At 48.1% G+C, this 14,959-nt stretch overlaps 1 protein-coding gene across 1 annotated transcript in view; it reads left to right on the plus strand.

The window, feature by feature from the left end:
- The window catches only part of UMODL1 (uromodulin like 1), an 81,901-nt gene extending 67,904 nt beyond the window's left edge, over positions 1-13,997 (plus strand). Inside the window, exons 18-22 of the mRNA XM_052645717.1 lie at positions 4,839-4,984; positions 5,469-5,705; positions 6,305-6,464; positions 8,624-8,708; positions 13,816-13,997. Of these exons, the coding sequence (XP_052501677.1) occupies positions 4,839-4,984; positions 5,469-5,705; positions 6,305-6,464; positions 8,624-8,708; positions 13,816-13,997 (810 nt within the window). The remainder of the gene's footprint in view (positions 1-4,838; positions 4,985-5,468; positions 5,706-6,304; positions 6,465-8,623; positions 8,709-13,815) is intronic.
- Positions 13,998-14,959: the final 962 nt, after the last annotated feature.

Genomic DNA, 14,959 nt, shown 5'->3' on the forward strand with positions numbered 1-14,959 from the left:
CAGATTTAACATTTAAGTCTGTATCCATTTTGAACTTTTTTTTTTTTTTTTGCATGGCATGAGAGTAAACCAGTTTGATTCTTTGGCATGTAGCTGTCTAGTTTTCCCAAAACCATTTTTTGGAAAGGTTGACTTATCCTCATCGTATATTCTCATAGATTAATTTCCCAAGTAAGTGTAGGTTAACTCCTAGGCTCTCTACTCTGTTCCATAGATCTACGTGTCAGCATAGGTGCCAATACCATGCTATTTTAATTACTGTAGCTTTGTAGTAGAGTCTAAAGTCAGGAAGTATGATACTTCCAGTTTTTTTTTTTTCTTCTTTCTAAGGATTGTTTTGGTTGCTTGGGGTCTTTATGTTTCCATACAAATTTTAGATTTTTTTGTTCTAGATCTGTGAAAGATGCCATTGGTTATGCCTTGAGTCTGTAGATTGCCCTGGTAGAATGGTCATGTTAGCAATATTAATTCTTCCAGTCCACGCCCACAGCGTACCTGTCCATCTGTCTCTGTTGGCTCCAGTTGCTTTCATCAGTGTCTTACAGTTTTCTGAGTACAAGTCGTTTACCTCCTTATTTAAATTTATTCCTAGGTTTTTAATTTTATTTTTTGATGTAATTGTAAATGAGATTGTTTTCTCTTTCTGATAGCTTATTAGTTAGTTTGATAGCTCCTGTCAGTGTACAGAAATGAAGCAGATTTCTATATACTAATTATGTTTCTGCAACTTTACTGATTTCATTGATGAGGTTTTTTTTTGGTGATGTCTTTAGGATTTGGGGGCTTCCCTGAAAGCTCAGTTGGTAAAGAATCCATCTGCAATGCAGGAAATGCTGGTTCAATTCCTGGATTGGGAAGATCTCCTGGAGAAGGGCTATTCTACCCACTCCAGTATTCTTGAACTTCCTTTGTGGCTCAGCTGGTAAAGAATCCACTTGCAATGTGGGAGACCTGGGCTTGATCCCTGGGTTGGGAAGATCCCCTGGAGAAGGGAAAGGCTACCCACTCCAGTATTCTGGCCTGGAGAATTCCCATGGACTGCGTAGTCCACGGGGTCACAAAGAGTCAGGCATGAGTGACTTTCACTTTAGGATTTTCTATGTATAGCATCATGTCATCTGCAAAGAGTGACAGTTTCACTTCTTTCTTTCTAATTTGGATTCCTTCTATTTTTTCCTTGTCTAATTGCTGTGACTAGGACTTCAATACTCTGTTGAATAAAAGTGGTGACAGTGAGCATTCTTGTTTTGCTGCTGATCTTAGAGGAAGTGCTTTCAGCTTTCAGTGTGATGTTAAAGAGCTGAAGACTCTTTGATACGAACAGCTTTGCCAGTTTGTCCAGGTCTGTTTAATATGCACACAAGTAAAACATACTCATTCTATAATTTATTATAAAACAGCAAGTAAGGAGTAGATGCAGTAGCTGTAGAAGAAAAGATAATTCAAAGTGTCCTTCTGTTCAGGAACTTTCTGATCATCAGAGAGCAGACCATTCCCTTCCTACTCCTCTAAGCTTTGTCCTGTGCCGGGGTCCAGCCCGGGTGGATCCAGGGTGATTCGAAGGTGGGGACGGAGTCGGCGTCTTTGGAAAAATACATATTTAATCACAGATATAGAGAGATTAGAAATGGATAGTATAGTAGGAAGATTAGTGGAGAAAAAGAGGCTGAATAACTTGGATTACGTGGAATAGCATCCATGCTCCAGGTGGGAATTCAGCCAGAAAAACGGGAGCAAGAAAGAAGCGACATGGGGGAATCAGTCTTTCCGGAAACTGATCCGATTTCTTTATTTTTGGGTTTGCTTATATACCTTTTGTTACACATAGGGATGAATACAGAGTCACGCGGGGGTCAGCAGTCCTGACCTTTATCAAAATCAGATGCTTCACATAAATGTATAAAAAAAGGTCTTAGGGATATTACATCATCTTCTGGCCATGAGTGAGACCTGCTGACATTTTATGATCCTTTCTTTCTGATAACCAAAAAACTTATTTCTTCCAAGGGTGTTTTTTTCTTAAACCAGGCACCACCCTCCAAATAAAGTTACATTCCTATAGGGTGAGGGTGTAGTGAGTTACAATCAAGAAAGGAATTTATTTAACCCGAGGTTAACATGATTAGTCTTAAAGGTTAATACTTATTTCTGCTATATGCTTAAAGGTTAATACTTAATTCTTCCTATATGTTAGTTATATTCATTATAAGGGTAGGGAACATGGAGATTTAGCAGCAAACATCAGCCCAACAAATGAAAATCCTTTCACCAATGCTCCCCTTAAGATCTATTTAGTCTTAAGATATGATAAAGTTACATTTTTACATAGCAAGGACACAGTGATTTATGACAAAGTACAGTGATCTATTACAAAAGAGAAAATCCATTAACTCAAAAAGTCTAGTATTGCTAACATCAAAAACTACTATATTTCCTTTTCTATATTCCAAATACATTGATTTATATATTCCCAGGTGCCTAAGGATATGGAGGCCTGGCAGCAATCATTGACTCAAGAAGAAGAAAAAGCCCTATGCTAATTAAGACTCTCAAAATACTCCAAAACTCTCTGTACTGTTTATGGTTAAGAGGTAGTAAACAATCATGTGCATAGTGGCAGGAATATGGATAATCCTGTCACACAAGCTAGTCTGTCAGCAGAGAGGTTTGACCTGAAATATCCTTGTCCCACCCAGAGCAGGGAATTAGGAGCAATTATTGACACAACAAATGAAAAACCCTTCACCAATATAATTCCTAACCAACCCACTATACTAATAATTTCTAACTCCCCCAAATAATTTGCCTTTAGTAAGTCTGAAACATCTCGTGCCTCTCAGATTGGGAGGCTGTAAACAATCACGTGTGGCCAGACGAACCTATTCGGGCGGGCTAGATAACCTTCAGAGCAGTCCATAAGCTGAAACAGTCTTGTCACGCCCAGGAATTTTTATTGCCTTGGAGCTGCACGTTTACTCCTTCTCCGAGAGAAATGGTTATGGGGGAGAGCCCCCCGTAAAGTCAGAGGTGTAGGTGAGAGCATAAAACAGACTCTGGTTTTGGGGTTAGATGCTCAGGAACAGGGGGTTTCCTGAGGCTTATGACCTTTGCCATGGGCGGAGTTCCTCACGCTGGCTCCCGGCAGTCCTGCAGATGAAGTTTTGTTTTCAGACCCACTCAAGTCAAGGCTTCATTGTCCATTGGGTTTCTCGTCAGTTAGAGGCACAGGTCACATTAGTATTGGTAATCTCAGAATCTCTATTTTCAGCAGATACTCTACTGGCAGCCTTATCAGGATTAGGCCATTTGTCATATGGCTCATACTCTGCTTTGCTCTATCGTCCTTCAAGCCGTCCAATAACATTTACTTTACTTGGCTGTGTATTTCCACCAACTCTAATTCCAGCTTCTTCATTGGCATAATTTTCAGCCACGCCTCTTGTTTCCTCTTCACACAAAATGCCCCTTGTCTAGTTCTAAACTGTTAAGGTTGGTGACTTTAACAGAAGCAGAACAAGGCCCACTGCTGGCCGTGATGCACAGTAAGCATTACAAGCACAGGTCACCCAGGCTGTTCTTGGTTGGTCCTGGGCTCTGTCCTTCTGGTGATACTTTTGAAGGTGTCAATAAGGGGTATTGATCTTGGGGAAGCCACTACCGTGACAATCAAACTCCAAGCCACTAGCAAGTAAAGCAACTCAAACAGACAATTACAACTTCAGGTATTTTGTCAAACAAAAGACTTTGGCTTCAGTATAACGATGGCAGGACTTCCCTGGTGGCTCAGATGGTGAAGTGTCTGTCTACAATGCAGGAGACCCGGGTTCGAGCCCTGGGTTGGGAAGATCTCCTGGAGAAGGAAATGGCAATCCACTCCAGTACTATTGCCTGGAAAATCTCATGGACAGAGGAGCCTGGTAGGCTACAGTCTACGGGTCGCAAAGAGTTGGACATGGCTGAGTGACTTCACTTTTCATAACGATGGCAATTTTCACAGAAATTCTTAATCTCCTCCTACAATGCTCTCTCCACTGAATCAAATGATGGAGCTGCCCATCTCAAGGTTTTCATCTCTGCTTTTGATTCTGGAGAAATTTCAGAACTCTCTTTGATGTTGGCAAGCCCATCTCCTTGTATTAGTTGGTACACAACTGTCTGAAAACCTCTTTTTTCTCTGCTAAACCTCTTTTTTTTTTTCTGCTAAACATTCACATTCTGAGCAGCCAGTCCTTAATGCCAGCTGACCTTGGGGTCATTTCCCTAGCATGAAACCGATTTGCTCTGCACTTCTGTTTATGGGCTTAACCTCGTTAATACTAACAGGCATCACAGTGTTCCCTGGGGACTCGTGTCCTCAGGCGTAAACTGCATTATCGCCTCACATCCCCCAGTCCTCTTCCAGATCACATTCATTTTCATTAGGTTGCCCTCTGGATCTTTGGTTCTGTGCAAAATTCTCTGCAAAATTACAGTGCAGTTTTCTGAGTCGCGGACTTTAACCGATTTATTTTAACTCGATTTCTTTGGTGAGTGCTCTGCACTCTCGTGTTCAGAAACGCCCTTGAGGATTATTTGGGCAGGAGCCTGATCTGTTGTTTGGGGTATCTGATCTAGTTTGTCTCTGGCTCTCTTTTAATGCAGAAAGGGAGCACAGGAAATAGGCTAAATCAGGTGTCCCAATGTTATCTTTTGCAGTTTATACTGGGGAAAAGTTGTCAGCGTTTTCACACTTGGAGGGGATAAACTTTAAACAGCCCCTGCACCCAGAGCCGTGATCGGCAGCCACGGTGGGGGCTGACCGGGACCCGGGAGCTCACTCACTTCCCGTTTGTTCTCAGAACATGACCACTACGGTGGTGAGGACCATGCTGAGGAACGACATGTCCCCAGAGGGCATCATCCACCACATGAAGATTGAGAGCCCCATCCACTGCGCCTTCCAAAATGACCTCCTGACCTCATCCGGCTACACGCCCGAGTGGGGGTGAGTGCAGAGGTCTCTCCCCTATTCCCCGGGGCTCATACTCCTCCCAGTGCCTTCACCTGGAGGCTTCTTTAGGGTTTCAGTCACTTGAAGACCCTTCTGAAAGACTGAACATACAAGTGGATACTGGCCAGGAACTGATTAACTGCCAGTTTCCCTAGACTTGTCCCCTTTTCCAGTTTGAACCAACCAGAGACAGTCAGGTCTGCTCCCCTAGCCAGTCACAGAGGATGCCATCAGGGCACACCTGAGCTCCCCTGTCCCCTGTGAAACTCACCCCTCCTCTGCCTGCCTTCAGGTCTCCACCAAGCTCTAGTGACCGGGGCTGCTCCCAGCTCCAGCCAGCTTAGGGAAAAAAATAGCCTTTCTCTGCTTGTTCTCATTGGTCTTCTTTTATTTCCACCCTTCTTTGGAGTTGCATTTTGGGGAGGAATGGGAACAAGTGGGTCAAAGAAGCAACCCCTGCAAACACTCTGTCTTGCAGGGTTTACACCATCATTGAGGACCTCCACGGTGCTGGAAGTTTCGTCACTGAAATGCAGTTATTTATTGGAGACTCTCCAATTCCTCAAAATTACAGCGTGTCTGCCAGCGATGATGTCAAGATCGAAGTAGGGCTCTATAAACAGAAAAGCAACCTGAAGGTGGTCCTGACTGAATGCTGGGCCACGCCATCCAGCAATGCCAGGGACCCGATCATGTTTGGTTTCATTAACAACAGGTGAGGGCTCAGGGGCCACTGGGCACCTGTCCCTTGCTGTGTAGCCTGATTTTGCTGTTGTTGCTCAGCCATGTCTGACTCTTTGCAACCCCATGAACTGCAGCACACCGGGGTCCTCTGCCCTTCACTGTCTTCTGGAGTTTGGTCAAACTCATGTCCACTGAGTCAGTGATGCCATCCAACCATCTCATCCTCTGTTGTCCCCTTCTCCTCCTGCCCTCAATCTTTCCTACCATCAAAGTCTTTTCCACTGAGTCCACTCTTCACATCAGGTGGCCAAAGTATTGCAACTTCAGCTTCAGCATCAGTCCTTCCAATGAATGTTCAGGGTTGATTTTCTTTAGGGTTGACTGGTTTGATCTCCTTGCAGTCAAAAGGACTTCCAAGAGAATTCCCAGATACATGTGGATGCAGACCTGGGTGTAGGCAGTGCCCTCAGGATACCTTCCTGTTGGGAACTGGAGACCTAGCCATCCTTGCCTACTTGGAGGCTTGCGGGCATGCTCCAGCTGCACTCAGGTGCGATGTAAGGAAACTCATCTGGCAACAAGGACAGGAGGGCCAGTATTGAACTAATGAGTCACCTTCTCTCTTCCCAGCTGCCCCATCCCCAATACACACACGAACGTGATCGAGAACGGTAGTTCCAACAAGGCCCGGTTTAAGCTGAGAATCTTTTCCTTCATCAACAACTCCATAGTCTATTTGCACTGCAAACTCCGCGTCTGCATGGAATCCCCCGGAGCCACATGCAAGATAGTAGGTGTTTTGCTCTTCTAAGCCTCTGGACTCACGCTCTGTGCTTTGAGGAGGGAGGCTCCGGGATCAGAAGCCCGGGGTTTGGGCAGCTCTGGGAACCGACTTCATGGAGAGGGTTCTGGGCCCCACAGAATTGGCTTTTAAAAGGCATGAAATGAGGTCTTGATGGTGGACAGCCTTGGGTGGAAGACCGATGTCACTGGGGGGTTCACTGGAGCCCTTCCTGGGGCCATACCCTTCCACTGGCCGTCACATCAGACCTTCCTTCTCATGGTGCTGTAGTGCCTCTCTTCAAGGTGATCGAACACGTATTTAGGTGTAAAAATGTTTTAATTTGGAATTCTTGTTAGCAAGTCGACGGAACGCTATTGAATCCTAGCCATCACCCTGTTTAATCTTTTTTTTTCTTTCCCGTTCAGCATTTATGCTGGGATTATGAATAACTTTACATTCTCATTTCTTCAGACCTTTGAAACTGAGATGTGCTTTGTGTTCCCGGGTTGGAGGGCTATTCTTTGTGCACAGACAAGTAGGTGCAGTGACTGTCACATGTCGCCTGTGGCGAAGGATAGCGTTGAGGGCTCTGCTGGTCTCTGGGTCAGCCACTACCTGTTTCTTTTTCCTCTGGGGGCATGCTTGTTCCTATGCTCTTCATGGAAGTTGGGTGGTTTCCAGGGTGATCAGCGGCAGGGCATCGTCTGAATGCACAGGAGAAGCCCAGCGACTCCTGGTTTTGTTGTTACTTTTTCTCAAACAGAAGATCTTCTGGAAACAACAGGAAGAGAGGACACAGTGCTTGCCTGTGGAGGGACCCTGACCCTTATTATGTATTTATTTGGCTGCACTGGGTCTTAATTGTGGCACACGGCATCTTTAGCTGTGGCATGTGAACTCTTAGTTGGGGCGTGTGGGATCTAGTTTCCTCACCAGGGATCAAACCCGGGCACCCTGCATTGGGAGCATGGAACGGTCTTAGTCACTGGCCCACCAGGGAGGTTCCAGCACTAAGGATGTTAACGGCCATGACAGCCTCGGTAAGGAGCTGCCAGTTCTCAAATTCTCTATAATACGGGCTGCACATATTTCTTTCCAACTTCCTTTGGGACAGGTGTTGTATTATCTTCCCAGGGCTGCTGTAGCAAAGTGTGTGCGTGCATACGAGCATGTGAAATTGCTTCAGTTGTGTCCAACTCTTTGCAACTCTATGGACTCTAGCCTGCTGGCTCCTCTGTCCATGGGATTTCCCAGGCAAGAATACTGGAGTGGGTTGCCATACCCTCCTCGGGGGGAATCCTCCCAACCCAGGGATCGAATCCGCATCTTTTGCATCTCTTGCATTGGCAGGAGGATTCTTTACCACTAACACCACCTGGGAAGCCCTGCTGTAACAAAGTACCATAGGCTTAAATAGCAGAAATCTCTCCTCGCACAGCTCTGGAAGCTGGAAGTCCAAGATCGAGGTGTCGGCCAGGTTATTCCTCCTGAGGCTATGGGGAGACTCTGTTGAGGTTTGGCTCTCTGCCTGGTTGGTGCCACCTTCTCCCTATGTCTTCACACATCTTCCCTCTGTGCATGCCTGTGTCCGTGTGCAAATGCCCCCTGTTTACAAGGACACAATCACACTGGGTTGGGGTCCACTCTAATGGCCTCATCTTACCTGGGTCCTCTGCAAAGACTTTGCTTCCACCTAGGGTCACATCCACAGGTACTGGGGTTAGGACTGTAACGTCTTTGGGGGCAGAGCACAGTGCACTCCATCACAGGGGTATAGCAAGTAGATTCTATGTCACTGAAACTTTTTGTAAGGCAAAGGCATTAAGAGGAGCAGGTGTCTGCAGCAGGCTGTGAAGAACACAAAGGCGACTCTGAGATGAGGCCAAAGCTAGTAACTGGAGACAGCTCAGGGGGCTACATCTCGCTTCCTCCAACCTGCCTGCTGCCTAGTCTTCCCCTCCTTCTGCTGGGCATCCAGCCTGGCACAGTCCAGGTGATCTGGCCTCCCCAACATCCCGCCCCGCTGATTGAACTCATCCATTGGGACTTGACGTTTCTAGCAGGAAAGAGCGTGTGCGAATCAGCGTAACATCCCTGAGAGTGAGTATCTTTCTCATAACCATTGTTCAACTAATGTGAACACTTTTTTCCTATGCAAACAACAGAACTGTGATGACTTTCGGTCACTGAGAAGCAGCGAGGCATCCGTGATGCACCAGATGTCCTGGGGACCCCTGATTCGGTCTGAAGGTGAGCAGGTGACTCGGGCTAGACAACTAAACCTGGGTATGGATTCAGAAACTGCTAGCTGTCCCCACATATCTGCTCTTCCCTCCTTCAATGGTAATAGAACCCTCAGTTTTTAGGGGACAGGTGGCTGCCAGGAAAAACTATAGTTCCCAGCCAACCTCGCAGCAAGAGTGGCTGCATGAGTGAACTCGGTTAATAAGATGCGAAGTGAAGTGAAGTGAAGTCGCTCAGTTGTGTCTGACTCTTTGCGATCCCATGGACTGTAGCCTACCAGGCTCCTCTGTCCATGGAATTCTCCAGGTAAGAATACTGAAGTGGTTTACCATTTTTTTCTCCAGGGGATCTTCCCGACCCAGGGATCAAACCCAGGTCTCCTGCATTGCAGGCAGATGCTTTACCGTCTGAGCTACTAGGGAAGCCCCAGTAAGATGCAAAAGGAGTGTCAAATGCCCTCGTTATAAACACCTGGTATGCACCCTGCTGCCTGAAATACAGGGGAGGCGGCTGCAGCCAGCCACCACCTGGGGTCATGAGGACCATCCAGACAGGAGCTGGAAGGAACTGGTGCCCCAGGACACCCTGGAGCAAAGCTGTGGGGCCAGGCTTGACCTCTGACCTCCCATTTTTATGCCAGAAAGAAAGAAACTTCCATTTTCTTTGTACCGCTATTTTGGGGTTTTCTCTTTCTTTCAGCTAAACCTAATCCTAGTTGATTTTCTCTTTTTATTCTGTTTCTTCCTAATCTGGATGGCCTTCTTTGTCTCTCTATTTTCTTGTTCAAGAACTTCTGGGTTCTGGAGGCACGGTGTAAACCAGGACAGGAGTCCTGACCAGAGCTTGTGAGGGAAGGCTTTTGGCCAGTGATATTCAGCTGCTGGTTCTCATCCAGAACATTTCAGAGATTTAAAAGATCACAGGTCCCCAGCCAGGCCCCAGGCCTGTCCACTCAGGGTCTCCCAAGCTGGACTCCAGGCCCTGGCGTTTGCATTGGTCCTCGGGCGATCACCGGCCTGGGTCCTGGGACAATGCTTTTCCTGCCCTCTTCATTGTCTTAAATTGCCGAGAGCTGGTTGATCTGGGGCTCTAATATGAAAGAGAACATATATGTGAATTACATTCACTAAGAACCATAAACTGAGTGGTTAAAATAACAGAAAATACTCTTGAAATCTGGAGACACAAATCCAAGATCACATAATGGGTGGGGCTGGCTCCTTCCAAAGTCTCTGAGGGCCTCCGTTCCAGGCCTGGCTCCCAGCCTCTGCAGGTCCTGTTGGATGACCTGGCTGTGGCCGCCTCCCTCCAGCCTCTGCCTCTGGCATCACGTGGCTTCTCCTGAGCACCTCTGTCTTCTTACGGGGACACTGGTCATTGAATTAGGGGCCTCTCCCACTTCAGTATAACTTCTTAATTAATGACATCTGCAAGGACCATATTTCTGAATAAGGTCGCATTCTGAGGCACTGGGGGGTTCAAACCCAACACATATTTTTTGGAGGATTGTGCTTCAACATGTAACACTGTTTGCTGGCCTTTTAAAAGAAGAATCCACCCAGGCAATCCCTGAATCTGTGCTGCCAACAGATCAACTATCAGCATCATACTTTTTGCACTTAATTTTTGGAAATCATCCATCGCCATTTGCTTTTCCAGAGAACATAATTTCTCAGTCACTACAGCTTTGTGTGTGTTTGTGTGTAAGAAGAAGCTGAGAAAGTTTGAGGTTAATGTCCTATAGGCTCCTGAAATGAACCAGTGGGAACGGTCTGGAACAATTGTGGAGGAGGCTCAGAAGTGAGAAGCCTGGGGGTCCTCAGATGGTGGCTGAGCTCAGCCTCTGGAAGGAGCCTGGGCTCTAGGTTCCCAGCTCCTGGGTTCTTGCACACTTCCATCACTACCCCTCACTGAGACTGTCCCCGTCACAGGGGCAGTGACAGGTCAGTGTCTTTGCAGAAGGAGTGGTCATGTACATCACAGCATGATGTCACCACCGCGCTGCGCATGGGTGATCACACTTCTGGGGGAAGACCCATGTCTTCTAAGTGTCTCATCCATCAGGGCTGACCTGTGGATGTTATGTTTAAGGAGACATTCCCACTGATGGTGCAGGTCACGTTGCAGCACAGGCTCCCTCTCTATTTGTAAGCATCTCTCCTGAACCAGGAACCATTCCTGGACCCAAATAACCAGGGGGCAGTGCTGGCCTGTGGACTCCACTCAGAGCAGCTCTGAGTCTGTGGCTGGTTAAGAGCACTTGACTGTAGGGAACAGAAACCCAGCTGGAGAGGCAGCAACCAAGCAGGTTCCCTTGTCTCTGGAGCTGGCAGTCTGGGGCTGCGGCTAGACTCCGTGGGGCCAACCATGGGGGGACCTTCTGCTTTTTTGCTGCAGGATCCTCAAGGGAGACAGTCCCCCTTATGGTCACAAGTTGGCCCCTGACGTGAGATACAGGAGGAGGGGGGAGTCTCCATGGTACCATCCACTGGAGGCTGGATTTCAGGGCCAGCTGTGAATGAGTTGTTAGGAAGCTGGTGACCCAGAGTCCTGGGGCCTCAGGTTTCTAAGAAGGTTGCAGGTGCTCCAGCAATCATTCCCAGTATCCTCATTCCAGTGTGGCCCTCCCTCCGGAGGATGGGGTTGCCTGGTTTCCAGCTGACCCCTCATATAGGCTGTCTGAAGGGAGCCTCTTCTAAGCCATAGGTGACCACTTCGCTGCGCATGCCTGAGCTGTAACTGGGGGGCCCAGAGCAGCAGGCACTTCAGGCCATAGCCCCAGAAATGGGAAACGGGGTCTCAAGTGTCCCTTGTTCCCCAGGAAGGCTTTCATACCCAGACCTTTCTGATAAGCTCCTGTGATAAGATTGAGATAAAATTTACCTAATATAAAGTTAACTTTTAAAATAAACTATTGGGTAGAATTTAGCACATTCACAGTGTGGTACGACCATTACCTTTCTCTAGTTCCAAAACATATTCATCCCCCAAAGCAGTTCCAAGCCCACAGAGAGTGAACCTCAGCCCCACCCCCACCCCTGAAACCATGAGGTCGGCTTTCTGACTCCAGTTTCCCTAAAAACAGGATCACATGACTACCTGTGGTCTTCGGCAACCGTGCCTGTCACTCAGCGGAGTGGATGTTTTCAAGACTCCTCTGGGTCCCACATAATGTGTGGCAGAACCTCCTCCCTTTCATGGCTGAACACCATTCCTCTGGGTGATGGCCACATTTGTTTGTTCATTCAGAGCCTTTGATGGATTCGGGTCTGTTTCCCCTTTCCGCTGCTGTGAACCTGCATGTATGAGTATTTGCATCCCTGTTTTCAGCAGTTTTGGGTCCAGACTCCATGTGCTTTCTTGCCCCTGAGTCTGGGGAAGGCCAGCTCCCTGGTGCTGAGTTGCATGTGGGTACAGGCAACGTGTCCCTGTGCCGAGTCCACTGAGCTCTCTGCCCCCGCCTGCACTGCCAGTGGCTCCCACATGGCCTCCTCTTCTTGGCCAGTGACCATCCAGAGGATGAGCAGGAGGAACTGTCCCCTCTGCTGTGCTCTCCTGGGCTTGAGGCACCTGCCCTGGCACCTCTGGGAGCCGGCGGGTTAATGGGCACACTGAGCAGCTGCCGTGGGAGAGCCTGCTCCCTCATGGGCTCTGACCTGAATCCTCTCTCTAGGGGCGATGCTGGGGCCCAGCCAGGACCTGGCCCCGCTGCTGTGGGTGGACCTCCCACCCGCACCGTCTCAACCCTGTAGGTGTTACCCAGTCAGGGCTCGCTCCATTCGCTGCATGATAGGCCAATAAATCTGAGAGACAAGGGGTTAAGATAAGCAACTTTATTCAGGCAGCCCACTGACCAAGAAGATGGCAGGCTTGTTTCTCAAAATAACCATGTTGTTGGGGTCTGGGTGCCAGGTTCCTTTATAGAGTCAGAAAGAAGGAAGCAAGGAGGAACTAAAGGCAGAAGGCAGAACAGAGAGGGAGAGGCAGTGGGGGAGTAAAGTGAAAGGGTCTGCAGTCTTGAAAAACATCTCCACGGGAATGGCCAACCTTTGGAAGGGGTATGCTAATCACGTCTACTCACAGGTGGGTCAGTTCAGTTGCTCAGTCGTGTCCTACTCTTTGTTAGCATGTCAGGCTTCCCTGTCCATTACCAACTCCTGGAGGTTGCTCAAACTCAAGTCCATCGAGTCAGTGATACATTCCAACCATCTCATCCTCTGTCGTCCCCTTCTTCTCTTGACTTCAATCTTTCCCAGCATCAGGGTCTTTTCCAGTGAGTCAGTTCTTCAGATCAGGTGGCTAAAGCATTGGAGCTTCAGCTTCAACATCAGTCCTTCCAATGAATATTCAGAACTGATTTCCTTTAGGATTGACTGGTTTGATCTCCTTGCAGTCCAAGGGACTCTCAAGAGTCTTCTCCAACACCACAGTTCAAAAGCATCAATTCTTTGGCACTCAGCTTTCTTCACAGTCCAACTCTCACATCCATACACAACTACTGGAAAAACCATAGCCTTGACTAGACAGATCTTTGTGGGCAAAGCAATGCCTCTGCTTTTTAATACACTGTTTAGGTTTGTCATAGCTTTTCTTCCAAGGAGAAAGCGTCTTTTAATTTCATGGCTGCAATCACCATCTGCAGTGACCACCCCCCCCCCCCCCCCAAAATAAAGTCTCACTGTTTCCATTGATTCCCTATCTATTTGCTATGACGTGATGGGACCAGATGCCATGATCTTCATTTTCTGAATGTCGAGTTCTAAGCCAGCTTTTTCACTCTCCTCTTTCACTTTTATAGAGAGGCTCTTTGTTCTTCTTCACTTTCTGCCATAAGGGTGGTGTCATCTGCGTATCTGAGGTTATTGGTATTTCTCCTGGCAATCTTGACTCCAGCTTGTGCTTCATCCAGCCTGGCATTTCGCATGATGTACTCTACATGTGGATAGGGTCCGATTATCTGTGAGCTGAGCAAAGGCACTCTAGCTGACAGACATGCAGAGGGACAGAGTCCTCTGAGGCTGACCATCGTGTATGATTGTAATAACAGTCAAAAGCAATGTTAAAGAAACAGTTCCAACATGGAGTCAAAACTGGCTTCTTTTGTGCAACACAGGGTCACCTCTGGCGGCAGGCCCGGGCCTGGGAGCCGGCTACCTGGTCCTCATCGTGGGGGCCGCCTGTGCCTTGGTGGCCGGGGCCGCTGCCCTCCTTGTCCGGCACTACCAGAGAATGACTGGAAAATACGACTTCAAAGCCCGGTCCGACAACTTCAGCTACCAGGCGTTCCACGAGTAAGGAGCCCGGCTGCCCTGCAGGTGGGTGCCAAGCGAGACCTCTGACGTGCGAGTCCTGCCTTCACCACTGATGGCGACCACACAGCATATCCGGGGGTTTTGGCTGCAGGTAGATTTGTGGGTGTTGGTGTCTCATGCCTGCAATACTGTGTGATTTTTTTAAATAGAAATATATATTTGGTCTTCATCCACTGTTCCTGGTACACGTGTGTGTTCTTGGTCGCTAAGTCATGTCTGACTCTTTTGTGACCCCATGGACTGTAGCCCCCCAGGCTCCTCTGTCCATGGGGTTCTCCAGGCAAGAATACTGGAGTGGGTTGCCATGCCCTCCTCCAGGGGATCTTCCCGACCCAGGGATCAAACCCACATCCCTTATATCTTCTGTGTTGGCAAGCAGGTTGTTTACCACCAGTGTCACCTGGGAAGCTCAACTTCAGCTCAACTTTCCTCTAACATTAAAGACAACAGCTGCCTTGGCCGGGTACCTTCTCGTCCGGTTTGGGACCCACGAGGTGTGGTCATGCAGACCCTTCCACTTACTGACCCTGCTCCATACTGTCCTCGTTGGGGGTGCTGCGGGGGCTAGCCCACATCCCCTTCTTCCGTCCCCATGCTTAGCCTGTCATTCTCTCGAGATAACAGACCTTCAGTACAATTCAGTTCTACAGTGTGGTAGACCCGGGATTCATTCTTTAAATGAAGACAGTGGGCTCAGAGAGCTCAGGTCAATCACCCGGGTCGGTCACACAGCAGAGCCTGGGTTACTTCTTCATGAGGCAGCGTCTCCTTCTGGTTGACTTTGTTGTGACCAGAGAAATTGTCCTCTGCTCCAGGAGCTGGTCCTGGAGACACTGGGAACATGATGTCCTCACCTGATCCCACCTGGTCTCAGCCCCCACCAACCTGAGAGCCCTTGTTACTCCAGGCCCTGGAGCCCTAACATCCCCATGGGAAGGACTGGGC

The sequence above is a fragment of the Budorcas taxicolor genome, chromosome 1, assembly GCF_023091745.1.
Source record: "Budorcas taxicolor isolate Tak-1 chromosome 1, Takin1.1, whole genome shotgun sequence".
In the NCBI taxonomy this organism is placed as follows: domain Eukaryota; kingdom Metazoa; phylum Chordata; class Mammalia; order Artiodactyla; family Bovidae; genus Budorcas; species Budorcas taxicolor.